Source organism: Myotis lucifugus, unplaced genomic scaffold, assembly GCF_000147115.1.
Source record: "Myotis lucifugus unplaced genomic scaffold, Myoluc2.0 scaffold_373, whole genome shotgun sequence".
In the NCBI taxonomy this organism is placed as follows: Eukaryota; Metazoa; Chordata; class Mammalia; order Chiroptera; family Vespertilionidae; genus Myotis; species Myotis lucifugus.
In genome coordinates, this window is record NW_005871421.1 from 263,324 (window position 1) to 291,147 (window position 27,824).

At 47.5% G+C, this 27,824-nt stretch overlaps 1 protein-coding gene and 1 non-coding gene across 4 annotated transcripts in view; one reads left to right on the forward strand and one right to left on the reverse strand.

Annotated features, from left to right (window-relative positions):
* The window catches only part of LOC106699327, a 37,531-nt gene extending 18,892 nt beyond the window's left edge, over positions 1 to 18,639 (reverse strand). For all 3 annotated transcript variants that reach the window (XM_023765058.1, XM_023765060.1, XM_023765057.1), the window contains exons 1-6: positions 18,506 to 18,639; positions 17,581 to 17,720; positions 16,753 to 16,808; positions 14,828 to 14,896; positions 10,020 to 10,134; positions 307 to 604 (exon numbers count right to left, since the gene is read on the reverse strand). In XM_023765058.1, the coding sequence (XP_023620826.1) occupies positions 307 to 604; positions 10,020 to 10,134; positions 14,828 to 14,896 (482 nt within the window). In that variant the 5' untranslated portion in view covers positions 16,753 to 16,808; positions 17,581 to 17,720; positions 18,506 to 18,639. The remainder of the gene's footprint in view (positions 1 to 306; positions 605 to 10,019; positions 10,135 to 14,827; positions 14,897 to 16,752; positions 16,809 to 17,580; positions 17,721 to 18,505) is intronic.
* On the forward strand, positions 2,850 to 2,983 carry LOC111828468. The gene has a single exon (XR_002832346.1). It is a non-coding gene; the product is annotated as a U11 spliceosomal RNA (small nuclear RNA).
* Positions 18,640 to 27,824: the final 9,185 nt, after the last annotated feature.

Sequence of the window (27,824 nt, forward strand, 5' to 3'; positions counted from 1 at the left end):
GTGCTCAGCTCAGCTGCTTCCTCCCATTCCAGGCCTCCCAGGCTCATCATCTATCCCCGCTACCCACCAAGTGCCAGATGGAGCCTTTTCTGTCTCCTTCGTTCCTTAGAACTCACCCAACTATGTTTTTTCTAATCTGAATCTCATTTCGAAATCTCCTGCCCAAGGGGTTTCCCAACGCCTCTCAGCTTTGAATCAACCTGCTGTTTACAGCACACCCAGATCAGGGGGACCGGTTCTGACACTACGCCCTGAAGACACTCCTGTGCCCGAGATAGTCAGTGACACCTGGACAAACATTCCTACCTTATCTCCCATGAAGGAAGAAGCCAAGTAGGCTCCAAGCTGAGAACAGGAACTGGCCGGAAGGCAGATACCAACTTGGCCGTATTCTTCCCCTGGGGAGACGGTTGGGGGCTTGCGGTAAATGTAGGTCCAGCCTGCAGGAGGGTGACCCTCTCCAAGCAGCCCACAGAATCCTCTGCCCCCAAAAGTGCCCGGTCCCTCTCAGGGGGCGATTCCACAGGAATGGGAATCTTAGTCCCCGCCCAGGGCTTCATGGGGTGGATTTCTGGCCAGAGGGACCTTGAGCCAGGAGCAGCCTCTAGAACAAACACAGAGAAGTGGGTCAGTGTTTTTTTGAACAAAGGAAAAGGGGTTGTTCTCTGCATACAAAGGTGACCCACTCACTACCTGCCTTGGTAACCTGAGAGCTCTCCCCAGCAAGGAGGGTCGCCCTGCTTGGGTCTGGCTCCTCCTCCAGGGGAAGCTGAAGGACCAGCATGGGGGAGAAATAGCAACCTGGGTCTCTGCATCATGTTCTGGCCAAGAGGACATTTCACCTTGATTTTTAAAAAATCGAGTCAAAGCCCAGTTCTGCATCTGAGTCCCAGAGAGCCAATCCCTTCATGCAAATGAACAGAGCAGATCATGGATGCCAAGCGGCCTCGGAGGCTCGGCACTCCCTCATTGAGGTGAATGCTGTGGGCCGAGACAAAGCCTTTCTCTCCGCTCTTCTCCTCTAATTTGAGAGAAAACACCCGATGCCACGGCAAACTCCTGTTCTTGGCACTTGGTGTCACTCTTGCTTCACCCTGACTCAGCTCAAAGCCTTCAGACTGGTGGCCATCATCACAGAGGAGACAACTCTATCCTCAATCCCACCCTCACCGTACACCCACACAGACACACACACACACACACACACACACACACACACACACACCAGCTCTCCCGGAGGAAGGGGAAGTGTCCGGGTAGAAGGATGACAGGAGTGCCACACATGGAATGACAGGAGGAAGGGCCTCATCTTCCCTGAGCAAGGCCTGGGTGGAGCCTGGGCTCCTGGAATTGTTGGTGGTTGACTTCACCACCATTTTCTTAAAAGTCAGAATTGCTCACAAGGCAATCTCATAGGACAAACACACACACCCAAACACTAAGAGTCACCTGACATCAAACTGACAAATTCTGGTGATGGAAACATAGAAACTATCCATGTATAGCTGCAAGGTTTGCTGTGAGTCTCCTTTTCAACACTTGCTTACCAAGCCTTTGTCCATCTCCAGTGCAGGAGAGCACATTTTTTCTACTAAGAACACCTTGGGCAACCATATGAATGTTACAGTCCCTGGTAGTTAGTCTAATAATTAGCATAACTAAGCTCCTCCTCCTGTCATGCTCCTCGGCCACTGCCCACCTTCCCAATCCCTCCCTTTCCTCACTCAACAAGGATTTAATGAGCTCCCACCAGGCTCTGGGCTCACTCCCGGAGTCTCCTTCTGCAAACCCCTCCCTCTACATTGCCTCTAGATCAGTGGTTCTCAACCTTCCTAATGCCGCGACCCTTTAATACAACTCCTCATGTTGTGGTGACCCCAATTTCATTGTTACAAATTGAACATAATTAAAGTATAGTGATTAATCACAAAAACAATATGTAATTATATATGTGTTTTCCGATGGTCTTAGGCGACCCCTGTGAAAGGGTCGTTCGACCCCCAAAGGGGTCGCGACCCACAGGTTGAGAACCTCTGCTCTAGAACATGTCTCTGTCCTTGAGGTTCTCCTGTGGGTGACTAATCCTCATGGGCACAGTGGTTCCTCCTCTGGGCACAGAGACCTAACATCCTTCCACCCAAAATCCAACTCCTTTCCCACCCTCAAGGCCAGGTGCGTCAGGGTGAAGTCTGACAGCCCCCAATAGCACAGGCTTAGTGAAGAGCCATTAGCCAGGAAGAGCTGTGTGCAAAAGGCCGCCTGCCCAAGCCACAGCTGTCCTTCAACAGCTGCTGCCCACTGCACCAGCCTACTTAGCACAACAATATCTAGGTGACGGGCTCCTGGTCACCTGATGCTCCCTGATCCCTGGCATGGAACTGGCTGCCCCGAGCAAGAGGTCTCGGGAAGGTGGAGCTTCCATCTGCCCTCCGGTCAGAATTCTGACGCCTGACACCAGGGAGCAGAGGTCACCGCTTCCCTGCAGCCTCAGCTTTGAAAACATCTTGTAAACATGCATCAGAGGAAGAAATCTTCATTCTACCTCTTATTAGTTCCTGGACCTGCAGAGTTCCAGCCCGACAAGTCACGCTGGAGATGACAGAGGGCTTGCGTGAGGAGACTCAAGTGGCTGAACTACCGCTTATCCTACTTCTGGAGATAAGAGTGTGGATGCCAAGGTCAGGAACAACATAGTGCCACGGGGCACTGTGTCAACAGCATCTCTGTCCTCTTGGGCTGCCTCCCCACAGATGATGGAAGCCCTGGCCTGGGGCTTTGTGAACTGCCCCAGGGGAATGGCCAGTCAGGTTGCATTCTTCCTGAAGTCATTCAAAGCACTGTACACCATAAAAAAGGGCTTCTGTCGTGAGGGGCATAGGTAGAGAAGCTTGATTGCTCTACATGTGGAATCGACATCAAGAGATTTCAGAAGCATAATTTTTTGGAACTTGGGCAGCTGGTGATCGTTCGTCCCGGCGCCCACAAAACAACAACAACAACAACAAAGTACTGTATGACCATGATCTTGATCTTACCAACATCTAAGGAAGGGAAAAAAGGAATGGGCAGAAGTCTTCTGGTTTTAATTTAAAAAAAAAAAAACAAAACAATGGGGAGGAGGAGCCTTTAGGTGAACTAGCCAGAAAGTCAATAAAGAAGCATAAACCCACCCTAGCTGGTTTGGCTCAGTGGATAGAGCGTCGGCCTGGGGACTGAAGGGTCCCAGGTTTGATTCCAGACAAGGGCACGGGCCTGGGTTGTGGGCTCAATCCCCAGTAGGGGTTGTGCAGGAGGCAGCCGATCCATGATTCTCTCTCATCACTGATGTTTCTCTCTCTCTCCCTCTCCCTTTCTTTCTGAAATCAATATAAATATATTTAAAAAAAAGAGCACATACCTTGGTTGCAGGCTTGATCCCCTGCCCTGGTTGGGCATGGGTGGGAGGCAACCAATCAATGTTTCTCTCTCTCTCTGTCTCTCTCCCTCCCTTCCACTCTCTCTAAAAATTAATGGAAAATCCTTGGGTGAGGATTAACAATAACAAAAGAAGCACAGACTCAAAAACCCTGACCTAGGCCCCATGGCCATAGCAAATCAGACAGATGGGTGATTTTGTATGTGTGTGTTCAGACTGAATTCAAAAGATAGGCTGAATCTGACCCCTCTTGAAAGGATACCAAGATGCAAATCCCCCTGCCCTGACTTACCCAAACTTTGAAAATAACAGAGATACTCACTAGAGAAATTAGAAGACAAAATAGCTAAGTGATTTGAGAAGGCGTGGCTAGAAGCATGTTTTCCCTAAAGCCATATGTGTAGACAGTCAAAAATACGAGTTTAATGAGCTTATAAATTTGGAGTGACTCTTCACATCTCACAGAGTCTGGGATTCAACTATTTCACCTCTGAAATCAAAGAGGCTGCCACTGGACCCTCATCCCTGAACACTTCTTCCAGAGGCCGCTCCATGCAATTCTTCCTCAGTTTACCCTTCTGCCCAGGTAACTGACCCAAACAATTCAGCCCCCAGTGTTTTGTAGAGGGAGATTACAACTTCTGCTATTCAAAGATGTCTTCTGATGTTTGATCTCTTTCCTTTCCTCCTTAGTTGCTCCCTTTAATACCGCTTACTCCCTTTAGGAACCTGCATGCTTCTTCTAAGAGGTGGGTACCTGTCCCGGTTAATTCCTACAAATTCACAAGGTTCTCTTGTGCTCAAGTTCAAAGCACTCTAATCTCAGTAATCACTGTTTGCTGTAGTGCTGTTCTAGCCTTTTCTATTACAGTATTTCTCAACATTAACTTAATTGAACTTAAAAGATATTGTACATTTAGCATAATTTGGCAAACCAATAATGTAAACAGTGTCTTGCTGACAGGATAAGTCCAACGCAGGAAGCCACGCAGTCAGCAGTGTTGTCTCACAGATGACAACAAATCCCAAACAGCCGCAGGGGCTCCTGTGAGGCACACATGGGTGACATCATTCATGTAGGGCTGGGCCACTCTGGCTGGATCTGAAGGCGCTCGCTCTCCCTTTCCAGTCTGTTTGTCCTTTAGAACTAATATTTGGGGTGTCACCCCAATATTTTATTCTCTTTCTGAGCCAGGCTAGCCTGGAGACCAAGACAGAGCAAGCCTGCAGTTGAACACTTTGTTGCCACGTTTCCAGAGCCCTAGGCTAGCCTTGCTCACGTTCAGGGCTATGCGTGACCTTGCTGTCCCACACCATGGTCTATCTATTAATTAAACAGACAGACAACCTTCTAACCAGGGCAACTACATATACTCCGATGTAAGCCCTTGGTTCCATTCCTTTCTCTCCAAGAAGGGACTATTTTGAGGGAATTTCTCACTGACAATAACATAGCAGTGTTCTCCTCAAACCCCAGAACACTCACTGAGTCCTTCACCTGCAGCCACCCCCGGAGAGCCCACGCCTCTGGCATCTGCCCCAAATAGCCTGACCTCCCATGTGAGCTTGACTCTCCGGTTTGTCATTCTCATGGGTTGTCCTGGGCTTCTGATGACACAACCAGGACAAAAGAGAAATCCAATCCTGTGTATGCTGGTTGACGGCGAAAACTTTAAGATAAAGGGATCTTGGGGAAACCATTACAACATCTAAAGAATTCCTGGTGCAAAAGTTCCCAGCGCCACTGTCCCACCCCCAAACCAGTTGGAGACACAGACCCGCCCTTCTCCAGGCTGCTTTAGATAGGCATCAACAGTCTGTGCTCCCTCCCTCCCAACTGAACCCGTGCCCAACTGGTTATGTCCCAGGGCTCCTCAGAGACACCACCAAGTACAAGTCCTCCTAGGAGGTGACAGTGCCCTTCAGAAAGCCTGGCATCACCCTGAGAGTGTCTCCCCAATGCCGCTGCCTTTGGCAGGTACAGAGGGAGGGTGCAGGGAGCAGGGGCGTCCCTGGATGGAGCAGCCCAGGTCTGAAAGAGGAACAGTGCCCGGCGGGCAAGGAAAGGCCTGAGAAACGAAGGCGCTGCCTGCCACGTTGCTGCACAGGTCTGAGCTGGAAGACTGAGCAAGAAACTAAATGATGAAACAGAAACACATTCTCAGTGGTGATCAAACTCCCAGATTAGGCCGGTTTGCTCTCTTTAAAAAAAAATGCATCTCTGTAGCATCGGTTTTCCTCTGGGCATGGGAAACTTTCGCTTTCTCTTCCTCCATCCTCTTCCAGAGGGAAGAGGAGGGAGAAGAAACAGGTTCTGATTCGATGCCAGGTTAGGTCGTGAGCGGATGGACCGTTCTCCTTACACACATCAAACCTAACCGATAAACATGTTGATCTGACACTCAGTGAGTGTTTTGAACAAGGAGCCGTGACAGTGAGGAGCTGTGAGGAGTCTGTGCCTTCAGGGGCTTTTGTGGGGGCTAATCAGGCCAGCAGGACTGCACCTGCCTTTATACACCTGCCCTTAGAATAGTCTGCGCCAGGCCAGGTTTTCCTACATGGACGCCTCAGCCCTTACTGACTCACCGGTAATCAGAGCCTTTATTTTCATGTAAGACTCATCTCCCACTGGTGACAGCTTTCAACAGTTAACTTCCAGTTTTTCTGCCCTCTCTCCTACTTAAGTGCTCTAGGAGAGCTTCTTATTTACTTATTTATTTATTATTAATCCTCACCCAAGGATATTTTCCCATTGCTTTCAGATAGAGCGGAAGGGAGGAAGGGAGAGTAGGGAGAAAGAGAGAAACATGGATGCGAGAGAGACACATAGATTGGTTGCTTCCTGCATGCACCCCAACTGGGGCTGGGGATCGAGCCTGCAATCCAGATACGTGCCCTTGACTGGAATCAAACCTGGGACCTGTCAGTCTGCAGGCCGACGCTCCAACCACTGAACCAAACTGGCCAGGGCGAGCTTCATATTTAAATAAGCCCAAGGATGAATCTCCGACAAAGTGAAGACTATTTCTGTAAAATGAGGAAGTCTTCCCAAATTCGTTTGCCTCATCTGGGGCTGGCATAAATCATTTTTCCCCCCTAGAATTGCTTTCCATTGCCACCTAAACTGAAAAAAAAGGTAAAAACCAATTTCTGTCTGACTGCATCAGAAATTCTTTAAGGTCCTACAAATACAAGTACCCATTCCTGAAGGACTTGCATTGTAAGGGAAGACGAGGAAATGGGAAATGTTGACCAACGCAGGGAGCTCCAGGAACCAGCTCTGCTTCCCTGCCTGGGAAGGTCAGTCCCAAGGCGATAATGCCTGTCATTGCTGACAGGCCTGTCCATGGCCACACTTTCAGAACTGAGACGTGGTACCAGGTGTGGGCTGGCAAAGGAGTTGAGATTGTCTCAGAAACTGATGCCACGTGGCTGCCTCAGGGGACTCTCCGTCATGTCCATCGGTTCTCTCCCCAGATGCCTGGAGTTATTACACTGATTAAAGCAGATGTTCAAACAGGCCTCCAAATGGGCCTATCCACAATTTTCAGTTTTCCCACCAAATCAGCCTCCCCTTTTAAAAAGGATATGTCATACCCAGCCGAGGTGGCTCAGTGGTTGAGCATCGACCTATGAACCAGGAGGTCACAGTTCGATTCCCAGTCAGGGCACATGCCTAAATTGCAGGCTTGACGATCCCCGATTGTGCAGGAGGCAGCCAAACATGATTCTCTCTCATCATTGATGTTTCTATTTCTCTCTCCCTCTCCCTTCTACTCTGAAATCAATAAAAATATATTTAAATAAATAAATAAAAAGAATATGTCAGCAATAGACAAAACTTCGTCTACTGATTCAGGCAGGAGGTGTTATTGCTCTGATCAAACTGGCTCTTTTCAGATTAAAAAGTAATTATTCCAAAAGAAGAGTTTCTGGTTAAAATTAAACCACAGTCCAAGAGCTATTAGAACCTGGACTTTGGGCAAATGCCAAAGAAGCCAGTTCTGGGCCTCACCCTGAGAGGAAACGAAAGCGACTCACTAGAAGGAAGAAATCTTCAACAACTGATCACATAAAAAAATTAAGTAAGTCCTAGCTCCATGGTCGGCAAACTGCGGCTCTCGAGCCACATGCGGCTCTTTGGCCCCTTGAGTGTGGCTCTTCCACAAAATACCACATGCGGGCGCGCATGTAAGTGCGATTGAAACTTCGTGGCCCATGTGCAGAAGTCGGTATTTTGTGGAAGAGCCACACTCAAGGGGCCAAAGAGCCGCATGTGGCTCGTGAGCCGCGGTTTGCTGAGCCGCAGTTTGCCGACCACTGTCCTAGCTGGCTTGGCTCAGTGGATAGAGTGTCAGCCTATGGACTGAAGGGGCTGGGTTCGATTCCAGTCAAGGGCACATGCCTGGGTTGCGGGCTCAATCCTCAATGGGGGGCGTGCAGAAGGCAGCCAATCAATGATTCTTTCTCATCATTGATGTTTCCATCTCTCTCTCTCCCTCTCCCTTCCTGCCTGAAATAAATTTTTTAAAAAATTAAGTAAAATGTTGGAACCTGTTCAACCACCCTACTTCAGTTAGAAGGCACTTTTAACGACATTAGGAAAGCGAAACTAGCTGTGGGTGGGGTGGAAACGCTGCCAGGTCATCCTGCCTAGAGAAGCCTGACAATTGCGCCTACATGACCGACGTGCAGCACGGCCACAGCGGCGGCACCAGGTGGCCGCAAGCGTGAGGCGCACGCTAGCAGCTTTTGTAGCTCCCCGCCCTGGGCCGCACCTATGTTTTGGTGATCACCAGCTCATCGCTTGAGCTGACTTGGGCTACCAGCCCTGATTTGTTACTCCACAGCGTGATTAAGAAACAATCACCCAATACGGAGAAGAGGCCCAAGGGAGCTGAGAGCTTGCTGGGTCATGAGTCTCTGTCGGATGGGAGGGGGGAGGGAGGAGGCAGGACCCAAGAGGTCCTGTGAGGTGACTCTGAGGCCAGCCTCGCAGTGCCCTCTCCTGGAAAGCTGGGAGTTCACCTTGTGGGCTGGGTGGCTGCAGACAAACCTGAGGTACACATGTGCGAGTCTTCCAAACAGGTGTGCCACTGCCCCCTATTGGACACAGTGCTTTTCAGCTTTACCAGACAGAGGGCTAAAGTGAAGTATTAGTGATAAGCCCCACCAGGTGATCTCAGGCAAGGCACGACCTTGTAAGTCTCAGTGTCCACATCTAGAACATGGGAGGGACGGTAAGAACATCTGTCCTTGCGTACCTCAAAGGGCTGTCATCAGGAGGAAATGAATGAAATAACTTCGCCTGCCTTCCTACCTCCTGCCTTCACATTATCCAGGTCACTTTCCTGAGTGTCTCTGAACTACGAGCAAATTATAAAAAATATGTAATCATGTTATTCTGAGCTTTAAAAGCTAGTGGCTTCTCCACTTCTATTAGCTTTACACACAATTTTCAAAGCATTTTTTCTATAAGCATTTATCATAATTTAAATCAATTTTCTGGCAATGATATATTCAGTGGCTAAATCCCTCACTAGATTATGTGGGGACCTGTACTAGTATGTCCTCTGTCAGCATTTTATTCCCAGTACCTACCCAACCTGGTGCCTATTGCACAGTAAATGCTTGATAATTATCTGTTGAATAAGCACATGGATGAATCATAGGAACTGGGGAAGGCCAGCCAGAAACAGAAAGGGCAAAGTCAGATATGGCGGGGAACCCTTTCTCAAGAGCAGCAACACAAACTAATATTAAAAATAAAAGGGCCGGGTGATGAAAAGTTTGGAAACTAGACAGAGGTGGTGGTTGCACAACAGTGTGAATGCACTAAATGCCACTGGATTGTACACTTTAAAATGGTTAATTATATGTTTTGTGAATTTCACCTCGATCATAAAAAAAATGAAAGGACAGAATTGTAATATAATCATTATGATCCGTGATGATTTAGACACTCTACAAATACGTGATGAAGTCAACTTTTTACCATGCTTGATGGTTTACATAAATATTTCCACATAAATGATTTCATTTCTCCTCCCAACATGGACTTGCCGACAAGGAGAATGAGGAGCGCAGATGTTCATTTAGTGACTTCCTATTCCTCCAACAGGCCAGGCACACCTGCCACTCGGGCTCTGTCCCTGCTGCCTTCCTGCCTGGAAAGGACTTCCTCCAAACAGCTGCCTCTCCCTCACCTCCTGTGGGCCCTGCTTTGTCACCTCATCAGAAAGGCCCTCCCCAACTCCCCCACTTAAAAGGGCACGCGCACACCACCATACCCTCTTCCTCGCCCTGCTTGCCTTTCCTTCAAAATTCTTAGCTCACATTACATATCATCCTCACTTTTCTGCCTCCTTCCACAATAGCATAAACTTCAAGAGATCAGGGAGATTTGTCAGTTTGTTCTCTGTTAAAATCCTGACATCTGGAATAGTGCCTGGCAAATAGCAGGTGCTTACTAAATATCTGTTAAGTGAATAAGTAGAATTTTACCACGAACTTGGCTGGATCTTCTTGGGCCACACCACAAAAATAAAATTACAGTGTGACTGAGATAAAATACCAGTTGTTAATGTACTGTAACGAAGTGTACCTTGTTCACAAATCAGTCCCTGCACGCTCCTCTTGTCCTCAGGGCAGGGCACCTGACTGTTGTGTCCCTGGCTCTCAGCACGGTTCTGATCACGTAGTATTAGGCATTTGTCTATATATCAATAAGAAACAGTGGATTCTGAGCAATACAGACACGAACAGAACCAGCCACGACACACGTCCGGTCCCACCCTAGGCATGCACATCGGGGGTGGGGCGTCTCTGAGGAGGAGGAGGAGGAGGAAGGAGAATGTGCTGGGCAAGGGTCAGAGTCCAAGCAGCAGCAGAGCGTGGCCTCGCAAGCCCATGTATTCTAAGTAGCAATGGCTCTGCAATGCGAACCTTATACAATTATTTCTAACTCCCAGGAAAAAGCGGGCAGGGCTGGCCTCTTGAGAGTTGGGTCAGTGTGATCTGACAGGATGAACACTCTTGCAAGGTGGACAGCGAACTTCTGAGACGAGTGGCCACCCCATAATAGTGCCCAGTGGCTTCTAAGAAATTTGTGCCCAGCAGCAGCCACCACTTTCCTCCAGCTCCTAAATCAGGGGCCAGGCGTGATGGGAAACTGTTGTCACACAAGAACCCAGAGTAAGAGTCAAACTCCTGAAGCTCACCCACCCTCCCTCCGTCCCTCCCTCCTTCCCTCCCTTCCTTCCTCCCTCCCTCCCTCCCTCCCTTCCTCCCTTCCTTCCTTCTAAGAAATTTGTGCCCAGCAGCAGCCACCACTTTCCTCCAGCTCCTAAATCAGGGGCCAGGCATGATGGGAAACTGTTGTCACACAAGAACCCAGAGTAAGAGTCAAACTCCTGAAGCTCACCCACCCTCCCTCCTTCCCTCCCTCCCTCCCTTCCTTCCTTCCTTCCTTCCTTCCTTCCTTCCTTCCTTCCTTCCTTCCTTCCTTCCCCTCACCTGAGGATATGTGTTGTTGTTTTTTATTAATTTTTTAGAGAGAGGGTAAGGGAAAGAGAGAGAGGGAAACATTGATGTGGGAGAGAAACATCGATTGGTTGCCTCTCACAACCTAGGTATGTGTCCTGACAAGGAACTGAACCCACGACCTTTCAGTGTACAGGATGACACTACAACCAACTAAGCCACACTGGCCAGGGCATCATCTCTATCTCTTACACCTGTTGGAACCTGTGTCTCTAAATGCAATTTATAAATTTCAAACAAATTTACACAAGCATAAATTCCGTTATTTAGCCAACCTGACCACCACTGCCACTCATGGGGGACTGTTACGTGTTAAATGTAACAAAATATTTAATATGAACAAATACCTAGTTCCCATCCTGTGCCTCACATTTTAACTTAATGGTACAGAAACAGGTTTTCAACATTTGATAAATCACAAAACTTTTTTTAAATTTATTTTTAAAATATATTTTATTGATTTTTTACACAGAGGAAAGGAGAGGGATAGAGAGTTAGAAACATCAATGAGAGAGAAACATCAATCAGCTGCCTCCTGCACACTCCCCACTGGGGATGTGCCCGCAACCAAGGTACGTGCCCTTGACCGGAATCGAACCTGGAACCCTTCAGTCCGCAGGCCGATGCTTTATCCACTGAGCCAAACCAGTTAGGGCTAAATCACAAAACTTTTTAAAAAATGTTCTGAAACGGAATTTCTGCAGAAAATTTCAAGCTATATAAGCTATAGTACACACACACACACACACACACACACACACACACACATGCACTCGTATTTTCCCTAAAAGCTTCCTTATAATACACCCAAAGTACACAGCTCAAAATTCAAGCCAATGACTTATTACAAAACAAATTAAACAGAAAAACATCACAGCATAATTTGTACAGCTGCCACTACTTTTGCCATTTTCCAAGGTAAGACTGATAGTTCATTTTAATCGGTGCTGGTTTCAGGAACTAAGACATTCACCTTTGTCCTGCACTACCGCACATAAGCCTGCTCCCTGTGGGCACTCAAGCATGGGTAGGTATGTAGTTTTTCTCAATTCCCACAGCATTTAGAAAAAGACAAACAAAACAAAACACACGGTTTTTATCTTATACTGCATTCCCTAAGCTCAAAAAGAGTATTTAGCCCTAGCTGGTTTGGCAGTGGATAGAGTGTTGGCCTGCGGACTGAATGGTCCCAGGTTTGATTCCAGCCAAGGGCACATGCCCGGGTTGTGGGCTCGATCCCCAATGGGGGCGGGGGGGCCATGCAGGAGGCAGCCGATCAATGATTCTCTCTCATCATTGATGTTTCTATCTCTCTCTCCCTCTCCCTACCTCTCTGAACTCAATAAAAATATACTTAAAAAAAAACACTTCTTTTAGCCATCAGTAGAGGCCTGGGCTTGACACGAGATTAAATGCACAAGCACAGCTTGGCATCAACTGGACCAGCTTGTCACCAAGAGATGCAAACTCGGGGACCTGTGGAGGTGGGCGGGGACCCTAGGCATGCTGGCAGGCTCTGTCCAGCTGGGAGCACAGGTCCCCGCTGTAGGAAACCCGGAGAGGCAACAAGGGTTGCAATATGGGGCTGGTATGGCCAGATCTCCTTGCTTTTTAAGAAAGCCAGAAACCCAGGCTTTAATGTGAATTTGTAGATGTTTAAATGTTAGCAATTAATTCTAAAAACTGTTTAAAATTTTCTATGGGCCATGTACACCTGAAACTAATCTATAATAATAAAAGCATAATATGCTAATTAGAGCAGACGTCCTTTCAGACAACCTTCAGGATGACGCTGGGGCTGTGAGGGAAGCCTGGGTCCCAGGTGCCAGAGGGAAGCCAGTGCCAGCCGGGGGAAGGAAGGCCTACTCTTGCACGAATTTCATGCATCGGGCCTCTAGTATGAAATAATATTGAATATCAATTGTAATTTAAAAAGGAAAAAAAACAACCCTTACTGGTTTGGCTCAGTTAGTTGAATATCTATCATCTTATGTACCAAAAGGTCACTGGTTTGATTCCTGATCAGGGCACATGCCTAGGTTGCAGGCTCAATCCCCAGTAGGGGGCATGCAGGAGGCAGCTGATCAATTTCTCTCTCTCTCTCTATCCCCCACCCCCACCCCCTCTCCTCCTTCCTTCCTTCCTTCCTCTCTAAAAAAAAAAGAAAGAAAAAAGAAAAAAACAACTCTATGGACCACACACAACACATCTGTAGTCTGATGGCACCCAGGCAGCCTGTGTGTGAACTCTGGGAAGTAGTAGGTGCTTCCAGAGGGATCCAGGCCTGAATCTGCTATTCGTTAACTGCTTCTCAGGGTGGTCACTTCACCTCCCCATCACTTGGCACTGAAATCCAGTCAGCTGCAGAAGCTACTGAGTAGCGGCTAAGGGTGCTGATTCCCTTGGGTTCTTATCCTGACTACCATCACAACATACCTGCCTTGTCACTTTGATTGACCACTCTGGGCTCCAACTTCCTCATCTATAAAATTTGGATAATAATATAACTCCTCCCATAAGGCTATTATGGGATTAAATGATATACTGCGTGCAAAGCGCCTAACTGCAGAGTAAGGTTGAAGATAGAGAGCAACTACTATTATCTCTAAGCTTGGTGCCTCCCTCCTCACCATCCATTCACAGTCAGGAAATCCTGCTAAATAGGACATCTAAAACCCTCTCCAATCTATCTTCTCTTCATTTCCATTTGTCTGCCTTAGTTCATAGCCTCATCCTCTCTACCCTATTCATTATGAGCTAATAATTGCACCTCCTGATTTACTGAGCACCACTCAGTGACCCCCTCTGACCCACTCCCACGCTGTACCCAGTTGATTTAGATCTCTCGGCTTGGAACTTTATGTAAAGCAAAGATCTGATGCTTTACATAAATGCTGTCATTCTCCCTGTACCTACAGAACAAAGGCTAACTTAATCCTGTATCAAGGCTGTCCCTAGGCTCTGCCCAAGCTCACATCCTACCAGTCTCTAGAATACCCTCTTTACCTTTTCCTGAATGAGCCATGCAGGTTCTGGTCACTGTACCTTGGCAACACTATTCTTTCTGCTTAGAATGTTTATGTGTCCTTTTCTCACCCATTGTTACCTTCTCACCCTTTTAAGTCCAGCCTAAAATGGTTATCTCCACCTCAAAGCCTTCTCTGATCACCTCCCTGACTAGCCCCCCTGGGGTCGGGCCTTCCCTTCTCTGTGGTTCCCACCATACCTGGTACATAGCTCCCTGCTAACCCATCTCACAATGCATGGTGATCTACTTGTTGAGACATCTGACTCAACATGAGAAAGGAGGCCAAGGGCAAGGCCTAGCCCTACACTTTGGCTGCCTTCCCAACTGGCACATAGTGCATGTTCAGTATTTGCTGAATGAATGACTGGGACAGACTAAGAGGACATTTTAATAGAACCAAACAATAATGTCACTTTAAACACATCCTGTTGCAAGAAACAGGGATTTGGGAGAACGTGCAAAGAAAAAATAGGATAATAAAAATATGTTAAAAAATCACTCAGGCCCTGACCAGTTTGGCTCAGTGGATAGAGCATCGGCCTGCGGACTCAAGGGTCCCAGGTTCGATTCCGGTCAAGGGCATGTACCTTGGTTGCGGGCACATCCCCAGTGGGAGGTGTGCAGGAGGCAGCTGATCGATGTTTCTCTCCCATCAATGTTTCTAACTCTCTATCCCTCTCCCTTCCTCTCTGTAAAAATCAATAAAAATATATTTTAAAAAATGTTAAAAAATCACTCAGGAGCCCTCAATTCTCTGAACTGTGTGCATTTTGGTTAATTCTAGTCAAAAGGGATATGATAAAGTACTAGCTGCCTAGGTGAGGGAAAATATCTATACTTACAAGGTGGCTGCCATTTCCCACAGGTTCTTGATCTTCACTTTTTCTTTCTGCAGCTTCAGTGAAATGCATCTGTTATCCCAAGAGAAAATGTAAGGCAGCCAAAGAAAAAGTCTGATTGTTTGGTTCATAATGTATATACTGTGCAGTGCAATCTGAGACCCACACAACAGAAAAGTGTCCATCTTGGCCTCATGCATGTGCAGGCCTCTTCTAAGAGAGGCAACAAGTTCTCGGTGCTCAGAGAACCCCACCAGAGGAGGCTAGGAGTGGATGATCTCGGAAGGCAGAGATCTGGGGAAAAATAAACATCATTGTTTTTTGGCATTTATGGTCCTAAAAACTTGCCACTGAAGCACTCATTCAACAAGCATTCACTGAATGAATGGGAGGGTTGTTGCACAGCCTCATTCCCTGACCCCCGGGTAGGCTCAGAGCCCTGGCTTTGGCAGGTTATAAAATCGAGGTGGTCATCTAGCAGTGTATGGCTCTGGGGTCAGGCTGCTTGGGCTCAAGCCTGGCCCTTGCAGTTTCTAGTTGGGACAGTTAATAGAGTAAGAGTTCCTACCTCAGAGTTGTTGGACAGCTTACATGATAGAGAACATGTACAGTGCTTAGCATAATGCCTGTGAAATTATTCTGATTATTATAAATTCAGTAAATGTTAGCTATCATCATTTGCCAAAAAGCTCCTACTCCGAGAGTTGAGCCTTCTGTAGCTTATCTTTCCAACTCTGCCCATACCCAATATCTCTACTTTATTGTCCAACTATGGGATTAGAGTTCCTCGAGAATGGAAGAAAGCACAAGCTATAAACTTCTCATCAGTAAATAAGCAGCCCGGCCGTGGTGGCTCAGTGGGTGAGCATCGACCTATGAACCAAAAGGTCAGGGTTTGATTCCCAGTCGGGGCACATGCCTGGTTGCAGGCTCGATCCCCAATAGGGGGTATGCAGGAGGCAACCCATCAATGATTCTCTTTCATCATTGATATTTCTCTCTCTCCCTTCCTCTATGAAATCAATAAAAACATATTTAAAATAAAATAAAATAAATAAATGAACAGAAATATGGAGACAAGTAGAAGAAAACAGGCCACATACACAGAACTCCTGGTCATGTACAATAGCTCAAGCATAAAAATAGATCTGGACTCTCAATGGCCATGCTTGAAGGGACAAAACAAAGGGGCATGCCTTCAAACTGCTGAGGGAAAATTCTGTACCTACACAAACCTCAGGTATGGAATAGAGACTTTTTTTTTAATCCTCACCCGAGGATATTTTTCCATTGATTTTTAGAGAGAGTGAAAGAAAAGGGAAAGACAAAGAGAAATATCAAGTTGGTTGGCTTTGGTTGCCTCCTGCAAGAGCCCAAGAGCCCTGACCAGGGCTCTGGCCTGCAACTGAGGTACATGCCCTTGACTGGAATCGAACTTGGGACCCTTTGGTCTGCAGGCTAACGCTCTATCCATTGAGCCAAACCAGCTAGGGCTGGAATAGAGACTTTTTAGGCATTTGAGGCTTCAAAAAGTTTGAGATAATCTAAGAACAGGGTAAATTATTACAGCAATTCCTCAATAGGTGTTTAATAGTATTGAGCCAGGTAAAATCACTGAATCTGACGGATTGTTTCATACCACAAATATATCTGAGTGCCTACTATATGTTTGTTTGACAGCGACTAAACCAGGTAACCCAGCAGACATACACTGATTCCCTCATGGAGCTTACATTCTAGTGAAGAAGAGATAGATAATAAACTACAGGAGGAAAACCCTGAGTCAGAGAGTGATGAGTGCTACAGAGAAAGAGAAAATTCCAAGGGAAAAGTATTTCTAACCTAGAATCCCATACCCAGCTAAACTATCAATAAACTATGAGCAAAGAATCAACATTTTCAGACAGATAAGGTGTCACAAAGTTTACCTCCTATGGTCACTTTCTCTGGAAGCTATTAGATGAGATGGTTGACCAAAAAGATCCTGTAAAACAAGAAAGAGGAAGAAGGTTTAAGATCCAGGCAGTAGGAGATTCAACACAGAACAGAGAGAATTTTTTTTATAGCTTACTTTTATTTTTTTTATTTTTTTTACTTTTTATTACTATTTTTTAATCCTCACCTGAGGATATTTTTCCATTTATTTATTTTTTTTTAGAGAGAGGGAAAGACAGAGAGAAATATCGATGTGAGAGAAACACATCGATTGGTTGCCTCCCGCATGAGCCCAGACCCGGTAGGAGCCTGCAACCAAGGTATAAGCCCTTGACCTGAATCTAACCAGGGACGCTTCAGTCTGCAGGCCACTGAGCCAAACTGGCAAGGGTGATTTTTTAAATTATTTTTAAATTTTATTTTGTTTTGTTTTTCCACCACCATTTATCCCCGCTATACCTTCTTCCACCTCCCTACCGGTCTCCCCACAAGAGAAGTCTTAAGAAGCCCAGGAAAGCAGCTATGGAGCAAGCCTAGGACACAACTACCCTACATTAAACCCAAAGGATGAAGGACTCCAAAAAAGAAAATTCCAGTGGACAAAACTGAATTGATACATTATCTGTTAGGTTTGACCACATAAATGAAAATATTGCATGGGGTTTACATATCTTTTGGAAACTGGGGAAAATTAGTAAAGGGCATGTAGGAAACTTAACAATTAAAAACCATGAGGCTATTATAAATTTGTATTATGATACTTGTGTTTATGTTATATGAAGTTTCTACTCCTTAGATATTTTACAGACTTTTAAAAATACCTGGAGAAAAATGGGTTACGTATTCCTTTCATCCGAACTATCCATGATTGTTGTCCTATCCAAGAGACAACAGGATGTAAGAGCCTAAATCTTGACATTGATGTCTTGACAGTGGGCACTCAGGGAGTCTTCTCTCTTCCCTGGAATGAGAGTAGACAGTGGGTGGCATGTGGAAGACATTTATTTTTTATTTTATTTTTCAGCATATTTTTATTGATTTTTTACAGAGAGGAAGGGAGAGCCAAACTGGTCAGGGCAAGACATTTAAAAAGGTCCCAAAGGCCCGGCCAGCATAGCTCAGTGGTTGAGCCTCGACCTATGAACCAGGAAGTCATGGTTCAATTCCTGGTCAGGGCACATGCCTGGATTACGGTGCAGATTTGATTCCTAGTGTGGGGTGTGCAGGAGGCAGCTGATCAATGGTTATCTCTCATCATTGATGTTTCTATCTTCCTTTCCCTCTCCCTTCCTCTCTGATATCAATAAAAAAATAGTTTTTTTTTAAAAAGTCCCAAAGGACACAAACACAAGGGGAAAAGTCCATGTGATTATGTGAATAATTAAAAATCAAAGATGAAACAATACAAATTGAGACAACTTCAAATCAATATGAGCAATTCAAATTTGATGTGGAGGTGAGGGAAACCTGTGGAAATGGCGATCATGGTGAAGTGATTAAAATAGTGGAGCCCAGCAATTATTCAAAACTGCGTTTATAAACAGCAACAACTTGGAAATTATAGGATAGTGGGGAATAATGACAGGGAAGACCAATGAGAATGGGCTTGGTCCAGATATACAGGCCCTGTGAGAGGCCTGTTCCATTACATTATAAAATTGGCTACATGGGAGAGGAGGGCACAGAAACAGTGAACGAAATGACATTAATCACACATAATCACTATTATGAGATTTGGCTTCTTACTTTTTTTCTTCATTTGTTTATTTTCTTATCTCTCTCTTTTCTTGCTTTTGTCTCTGTAGAGTCCCTCGTCCATCTTTAGGATCCTCATTCAGAAATTTTCTTTGTTTGCTCTGGCCTGTATCTTCCTCCATAACGTTCATTTATGTTCCTCCAATAATGTTCATTATTTATCCTTTATCGAGCTGTAATTTTTCGTTTTTCTCACTGCATTCTTACTATGCAAACCAAATCCTTATAGCCCATCCTAAATCCATTTCTCAGATATTTCTCTACAAGCTCCTTGGTTTACAGCTCTTCTCCAAGAAACTAATATCCAATTTTTCTTTACATATTAACACATTTTCAAATATTTTCTTTCTCCTCAAAATGTTCCCATCTCCTTCACCACTCTTGTTTCCTTTGGCCTTGGTCTCTGCCTTCAACCCCGGGAGCTCTTCATTCTCGCTGTCTTAGGCTTAGATGCCTCCTTCCCTCTCTCATATTTACTCTTTCAGGGTCAACAATTTCTCCTCACTGACTTGCAATACTTCCTCTAACTGCTTCTCTTCCCTTCTTTAGCTCCAATCCTTCATCTGCCTCATTCACCTGTAACTTCCTCTATAGCCTCTTTCTTTTCCATAGGAACAGATTCATCCGTAATATCATTCACTCCACCAAGACATCCTCCTCAACTTCCACCCCGTCCTCAGGCTCCTCGCCTTCCACCCGTTGAAAAGGAATTTCTATCTCAGCGCCAGTATCTCTTTCACGACCACTATCTCCGTTTTGTCTTCGCTTGTGCTCCCTCTTCCTGAACCGTTCACATCCTCCCCACCAGACCACATCTTCTCCCCTCTGGATCGCCTCTTCTCTTCGTTCAACCTCAGCTTCCCTCCACTGATGCTCAACTTCTCCTCATCCCGCCCTGGTTTGTACCCTCGGGATCTCATGTCCTCTCTGCTGGTCCTCACCCCGGGGAACCTCCGTGTCTCTTTCAGCCCAGACGGCCTCCTCGACCCCGTGGGAGTCCCCGCGCTCCCAACGTCAACCCTGGTTTTGCGGCTGACTTCTGGCTTCGCCCACGCTTCCTTCGGGCTCTCCTTTACAAAACCCGCTGAAGAGTGTAACACGCTGGCGACCAGGTGCAGGAGCCGCACGTTCCTTTCCTGACTCAGGCCCGACCTCGCTTTCCGGACCGTTTCCTCGTCTTCCAGTCCCGGGAACTTCGTCTTAGGCTCCGGCTTCCTAGGCTTTGGCTTGTTTCTACCCAGAAGCTCCATTTTCCTCCCAATCACGATGAGCCCGTACCAGGGGACCCACATTTTTTCTCGCACCGGTGACCCTCTGTTTCCCAGCTCCGGTAAGAAACACACGCGGGCCGGGGCCTGGCCTTTGCTGCCCAGGACGCGGGTCTTGCCGCGCCCCCTCGCCTCCCAGTGCGGCGTTCTCCGCTGCTCCCTCGGGTCCCAGAGCGGAAATCCAAACGGAACCCCTTTCTCCACAGACATTAGTCCTTGCCCTCCCTCCCCAGCTCCCCATTACCTCCCCCCCTACCCCCTACCTCCCACCCCCCAGCTAGTCTCCCACTCCGCCCACTAGCCCGCCGCCCCACCCACCGACCGGGGTGGGGGGCGCAATGGGCTAGTGCGCACGCGCAGACCACGCGAGCCCCTCGGCAGGCGCAGACCCAAACGGCGGCGGCGAGCGGCCAGCCTGGGGGCGGGGCTGACGTGGCGCGAGACCTCTGCGCCGCACGGCCCGAGCCCCGCACCCCAGCGCCCACGCCGTCGCTGGTTCCGGGCCCTCTCAGTTCCGCGATTCCCCTGAAAAGCTGAGGTCTGGACACAGGAAGCGACAGGCGTTGCAGCCAATGGCGTCGCGCACGATAAACCTGATACCCAATCAAAGACAAGGCTGGGGGGGGGGCGGGGAGCCACGCCCGACTCCAGGTGACTCCTTGGCAGCGAGGGAAGAGCGTCTCCATCAGCTGATAGTATCTCCACTTGGCCGGTTCTAGGGGCGAGTACGCCGGGACCCAGCTGCGGGGGCGCGCGGGCAGTGGCCAGCCGCGGGGTCGTTGTGCGCAGCAGCTGAGGAGAGTGATGGAGGAGCACCGAGAGTCTGGGAGCTGGAGCTCAGCGGTTGAGCGTCGACCCAGGAACCATGAAGTCGCTGGTTCGATTCCCAGTCATTGCGGGCTCAATCCCCAGTAGGGGTATGTGCAGGAGGCAACAGATGTTCCTCTCATCAATGTTTCTATCTCTCTATCCCTCCATGAGTTATATCTTTGGTTGATTACCTCCCCCACCTTCCCTCTGAGATTCCACATTCTGTTCCATGCTTCCATGTCTTTGGATCCTCCCTGTTCATCAGTTTATTTTGAAATTAGATTTGTGGTCCATCCTTGACATCCCTGGGTTGCAGGTCAGGCCAGTGCAGGAGACAACCAAATGATATGTCTCTCTCACATCAATGTCTCTCTCTCTCTCTCTCAACGCCTCCCTTCTACTCTCTCTAAAAATCAATGGGAAAAATACCCTCAGGTGAGAATTAACAGAACAAAAAAAGATTAAAATGGTAAATTGTATGTTATGTATATCTTACCAAAAAGCTTATCACAAACATTACAAGAAATGAAAAATGCAGGTTAATATCTCTCTGTGAACATAAATGCAAAAATCACAAACAAAATATTATCAAGTTGAATAAGCAAAATATCTTAAAAATAATCTATAATAATAAAAGCATAATATGCTAATTAGACCGAATGTCCTTCTGGACGAAGTTGGGGCTGTGAGGGAAGCCCGAGTCCCGGGTACCCGAGGGAAGCCGGTGCCGGCAGCCGGGAGAAGATAGGCCTACACTTGCACGAATTTCGTGCATCGGGCTTCTAGTACTTTATAACAAAAGTGTTCTGCCTGGACAGTGTGGCTCAGTGGTTGAGCGTTGACCCAATAAACAGGAGGTTACAGTTTGATTCCTGGTCAGAACACATGCCCCAGTTGTGGGCTCGGTCCCCAGTGGGGGATGAGCAGGAAGCAGCTGATCAATGATTCTCTCTCATCACTGATGTTTCTCTCTCTCTCCCTCCCCCTTCCTCTCTGAAATCTATATATATATATATATATATATATATATATATATATATTTAAAGTGTTCTTCCAGGAATGCAAGGTTGTTTACCATCTGAAAATCAATCAGTGAAATTCAGCACATACACAGAATAACAGGAAAATCCAAATGATATCTCAAGAGAGAGAGGGAGAAAAACCCTAACCGGTTTGGCTCAGTGGATAGAGCGTTAGCCTGCAGACTCAAGGGCCCCAGGTTCAATTCCGGTCAAGGACAATGTACCTTGGTTTCGGGTACATACCCAGTAGGGAGTGTGCAGGAGGCAACTGATCAATGTTTCTAACTCTCTATTCCTCTCTCTTCCTCTCTGTAAAAAATCAATAAAATATATTTTTTTTAAAAAGAGAGAGGGAGAAAAAAAATGATTTAAAAAGTCAAGAAAGGGAGAAGGGGGAGAGAGAAATATTGATCGGTTGCCTCCCAAATGGCTCCCAACCGAGTATGGAAGCTGCAATCTGGGTATGTGCCCTGACCTTTTGGTGTACGGGAAGATGCTCCAACCAACCTAGCCACACTGGCGAGGGCAACACAGTCTATTTATTTATTTATTTATTTATTTATTTATTTATAATATATTTTTATTGATTTCAGAGAGGAAGGGAGGGGGTGAGAGAGAGATAGAAACATCAATGACGAGAGAGAATTATTGATTGGCTTCCTCCTGCATGCCCCCCACTGAAGCTTGGGCCTGCCATGGGTACGTGCCCTTGACCAGAATCAAACCTGGGACCTTTCAGTCCTCAGGCCGATGCTCTATCCACTGAGCCAAACCAGCCAGGTGTTTTTTTTTTAAAAAGTGCTAAAATAACTGGTTGTTTATATGGCAAAAATGGATCATAACCTAAATTACATAGAAAATTAATTGAAAATGGATCATAGGCCTAAATATAAAAGCTAAAACTATTAATTTTTGAAGAAAAAATAGAATATCTTCATGACCTTGGAGTAGGCAAAAGTTTCTTCAAGAGTAGACAAAAATCCTTAATCATAAAAGAAAAATCTGATATATTGAGCCTGTAAATTATAAGTCATTAAAAGAGTAAAAAGGCAAGTAGGAAATATTGGCAACACATATAACTGACAAAGGGCTTGTCTTTAGTATATATAAAGAGTTCCTACAAATCAATAAGAATAGCATTTTAAAAAGGAGGTTAGGGGAGGAACAAAAGATTCGAATAGGCATTTTACTGAAAGAAGATATCCAAATGGCCAACGGGTACCTAAAGTGGTGTACATAAACTATGAAATATTCATATAATGGAATACTACATAGTAATGAAAAAGAACCGCTGCACTCAACATTTATGTGTCTCACAAAGAACACGGACACAAAAAAGTATGTACTGTACAATTACATGTTTATGAAGTTCAAGATCTATGGCGATATTAGTCAGAATAGTGGTCCCCAATGTGTGCCAAAGCCTGTGAGACAGTTGTGATGCATGGAAGTGTTTCTGCAGCACCTGGAGGCCCACCCCACCCTGTGGCAAAACCACTTCTTTGACTTTTTGGAATACAGCCAGGATGTGAGCTGGGCTGGAGCACAGGGATCACCCCTAGGGGTGAGAGGCAGGGCTCTAGGTGGGCTGAAGCCTCTCGTCAGCTCTGCCAGTGGCATGTGCCTGGGGTGGGAGGTGCAAATACCCACTCCAACATCATACCCTCCCCGCGTGTGCCTCGGCTGAGTATCGGAGGAAAGAACAGAAAGGAGATCCTTGGGGGTTTTCTAAGGAATACAGGCAGTCCTCGGGTTATGTCAGATTTGACGTACGTCGTTTCATGGTTACGTTGCCATCCCCCATTTATTTATATAAAAAAAAAAGTTCCATCATTTCAACGTATGTACATATGTGCTTTTATGTTTTTTCATTATTTACTAGAGGCCCAGTGCACTAAATTTGTACACAGGTAGGATCCTTAGCAGTTGCCGGCTGCCGGCCGGGGCCTCCCTTCCTCTGGCAGCCTGCCGCCACCACCTGGTTGAACTCCAGGTCGAGGGGACAATTTGCATATTAGGCTTTTATTATATAGGATTTACCACAAGTAAAGGTCAGGAATTGTTATCTTTCTTTTAAATTTTTCTTACTGTTTCATTTCATTACTGCTGTGTATGTGCTCCATGTGAGAGACATAGGTGCTTAGGTAGGTGGGTTCCAACTTACAGCGAAAATCGTGTTACGTCGTGCTGTAGGAACAGATCTCCGAGGTAACCCGAGGACCTACTGTATTGTGAAGTCTGCAGATGAAGCCCTCATCACTGGCATGTCAGGGCTCAGGGTGACCCGTGGGGCTGCTTTCTGGATTCACCCCAGGGCCTTAGATCCACAGGAAAGATCGAAGCTAAGGGTGGCTGTGGGAGGAAAGCCACTGTGGGGCCTGGCCCAGAGGAAGATTGTGCCTCTCCTGGTTGTCTGTGGTGCCATGCTCTTGGTCACAGTGGGTTTTATCTTACTCCCTTAGGTGGATGACTTCTTTGACCAAGGGGACCTTCCTGCTGGAATACCACACCCACATCCGGGATGCCTGCCTGCGAGAAGACTGAGTCATGCACCCCCACAAGTGTACAAACGGCCCAAGGGGCCCTGGATTCCCTGCCCCCTCTCCCTGGTGGTTTGGTTCTCCAGGAGAGAAGAGAGTGGGAATGCCCTGGGTGTCCATGGCCACAAACAGCAGAGGTGAGGCTTGACATTCAGACCAATGGGTTCTGATGGAGGCCTGGCAGTTTTATTCCTATCTCGGCTTCACTAAGTTGTCTGGGAACACAGGAAGTCAACCAGCTAAAAAGGTGAGAAATGCCCAGCTGGCGTGGCTCATTGGTTGAGTGTTGACCTATGAACCAGGAGGTCAGGGTTCAATTCCCCATCAGAGCATATGCCCCGGTTGTGGGATTGGCCCCAAGTAGGGGGCATGCAAGAGGAAGCCAATGATTCTCATCATTGATGTTTCTATCCCTTCCTCTCTGAAGTCAATAAAGATATATATAAACAAGTGTGAGGATTCCCTCACCCCCCTGCTGCCCTTTCTCTATAGGTTCCTCTGCGGAAACCTATCTATCTGCTCTAGGTGGGAGTTGGGAAACAGGAGAGGGAGATTTCCCCAAGGGTGGGGTAAGGACTGGGAAGCTTTAAGCAGCCACATAAGGCCCCTGCCCTAACTCCTCCCCACTGCCTCTTAGGAGCTGCCTCAAATTGGCAGAATTCTTTGAAAGACTAAGAGTGAGTACTGCCTTCTACGTTGGAAGGCCACACAAAGATCCCTTGCAGGGAAGAATCCTGGGAATGGGTAAAGCTCCAGGATAATTTTGGGATCTTCATGACTTCTTGACTTATCCTCCAGACTAGTTTAATAAAGAGGTGAGTGGAGACAGGGATCCAGCCTCCTGTGTGTGTGTGGTGATGGAGGATGGGAACTGGGCCTGGCGAGGCATTTACATGGATGTGCCTGTGCCTCTGGCAGACTGCACTGTGCTGCCAACATCCTGCCCCAGATCTGCTCTTTCTGAACTCTCCTCCAAGAGTCACTGGAGTGTGCCAGTCTTTCTAAAATGTTGGCCATCTCTTCCCTGCTCAAGACCCTTCAGTGCCCCTGTCCCTTCCAGAAACTGCCCAAGACATAAAGCACAAACTGGCCACTGCCATCCAAGGGCTCCCACTGAGCTTCCTGCTACCCAAGCACATACCAGATTTGCACACCTGCAAAACCTTTGGTTGTCGTCTCATTCCTACTCAACCCCCAAGATCCAGATCAGAGCCCACCTCGTGTGTGAAGCCTTCCCTGGCCCGCTCCCCGGAACATCAGGGTTTCACCTAACAGTTATCAAGTGATGATGAATATTTATTAGTAGCCCCCAACCCTTAGCTGTTCCTCAGCAAGCTCCCTCCTCAGTCACCTTCCTGATTCACAAGATGGAGGGCCAAGTGGCCTCAGACAAGAACCTGAAGCTGTCAGACATGGTGCGATACATGGGAGACTCACAGGCAGCCAAGGTGAGATGGCCCCAGAGCAGACCTCAGGACTAGAGGCCAGTGGGACTAGAGCAGCCAAGGAGGGAAGGGCAGTGAGCAAGTGACCCTGTGTGCCTGCTGGCCCCAGGACCTGCTGTACTGGTGGCTGGAGGTCCTGGCCAATTGAGAATGCCAAGGCACGCACCAGGAACCAGGGATGGGGACTGAAAGCCACGCCATTCCTCTCCCCGCCCCTCTCCAGACATGGAAATCAAGTCCCTCCATGTCACCTCTTGCCACAAAGCTGGCGGAGCTGGAGCTCAGGCATGCCAAGGTGAGCCCTCCAGCCTCACTGAGCCTTCTTGCTACCTCACCTCCAACCCCCCAAGTTCTTTTCCAAGTGTCTGAGACCAGCCTTGAGCAGTCCCAACTGAGGTTCAGGGCCATGTTTCCCAATCTTGGGCCAGGACCCTGCCCTTAACAACGAAGCCCTCAATAAATGGCAACTGTTACTGTTGAGGACAGGGATGAGGGGAGGGGGGGCAGTGATCTGAGGTACATGAAGACAACACCCTGTCTCAGGGAGCATGGTGGCACAGGCCAGGGACATCTAGGACCTTTCTCCTCTGCAGGCTATCACACTGTTCTCTGGAACACCCTTGTCACCCTCAAAGGGAAGCCTTAGAGCAGCCAGATCCTGCTCTGAGACATTTAATGACAAGTCTCCCAGACCTCCCACCCCAGCAAGGTACCTCCTTCCCCACCCACAGCAGCCACTGACCATGCCCATAACCTCCCAGGGCAGGCAAGCCCAAGCCCCACCCATGCCAGGTGCCAGGCCCTGCAAGAGAATAGGGCAGCGTGGGTACCATACTTGTCCACAAGTAAGCAGGGCAGCCTGTTCATAAAGAGAGCCTGGTTTTGTAACAAAGAGGCCTGCTTTTACCCTTACTTCCCAGTTTCAGGGCCCAGCAGGCACACCCTCTACCAGGGCACTATGGAGACCAGATCCTGGGAGAACACAGGGAGCACCCCACAAGCATCCTCAGCCATTTTCCAGAGAGCCAACAGACTCCATGGGAAGGTGCAAGACCCAGTACTTAGAATCTAGGGCCAGTCAAGGAATGGACCACAGATGACAAACCCTCTATACCCATTTTCTAAATAGTAAAATGGAACTACCCCTTCCTGCCTCCCACGGATACTGGCAAGTTCCAAGGAATCAGGTCCAACTCTAGGTTTTTAGATTGGAATGGAGGGGGGTATAAATCCCACATTACCACGCCTAGGACTTCTAGGATACCTTTACCTGCTGGGCAGGTTAAAGCCTAAATTACAGGTTGGAGAACCCACAGCATTGCCGGCAAAAGGATTCAACCTCTAGCCAACACCCCCCTTGATTAAACAGAAAGGCAGAGCCCAAGACACCTGGGTCTGAAGTCCTGAGCTCCACCTGGTTAGCCCCACCCTGGCCTCCAGCCACATTTACAGCAGGCCAAAGGCTCAACTTGGCTTCTGACTCATAGCAGCCACTAGACCCAGCCCTCATAAATAAGTCAGCCATTCAGGATAGAAGGGAGAGAAAACAGCAAAAATAATCCTGAAGGCGGAGAACATACCTCAAAGGGTAACCTGTGACTTGCCATCTCACAGCCCACATCTGGGAAGGGCTGAGCACGGAATCAGAGAAGGGGCCTCACTGCCCTGTCACCCACAAGGGTCAAGGCTATAGAAGAAAGCAGTTCCGGCATAAAGCCCCTTCTGCGGGAGGGCCCCCTGCAGATATATCCTGGCTCAGGTACCTCCTAAATAGCCAGTCTGGTACCAGCTGTGACACCACCTGTAGCATGAGTGGCAATTGTCAGAAGGGACTTGGCCAGTCATGGAGGCCAGATGAGGGTGTGGGCTGGTTGGAGGTAAGGATTATTTTTTAAATTTTTTTGTTAATGCTAACCCGAAGATATATGTTTCCCATTGATGTCTAGACAGAGTGGAAGGAAGGGGGAGAGACACAGAGAAACATCGATACAAGAGACACATAGATTGGTTGCCTCCCGCATGCACCCCAACCAGGGCCAGGGACCAAGCCTGCAACCAAGGTACGTGCCCTTGTCCAGAATCAAACCCTGAACCCTTCAGTCCAAGGGCTGATGTTCTATCCACTGAGCCAAACTTGCCAGGGCAGAGGTATAGAAAAGATTTTGCTCATTCTCCTAGCCTATGGCCCCAAGATCCCCTGGACCCCAATCCTGAAACAAACAACC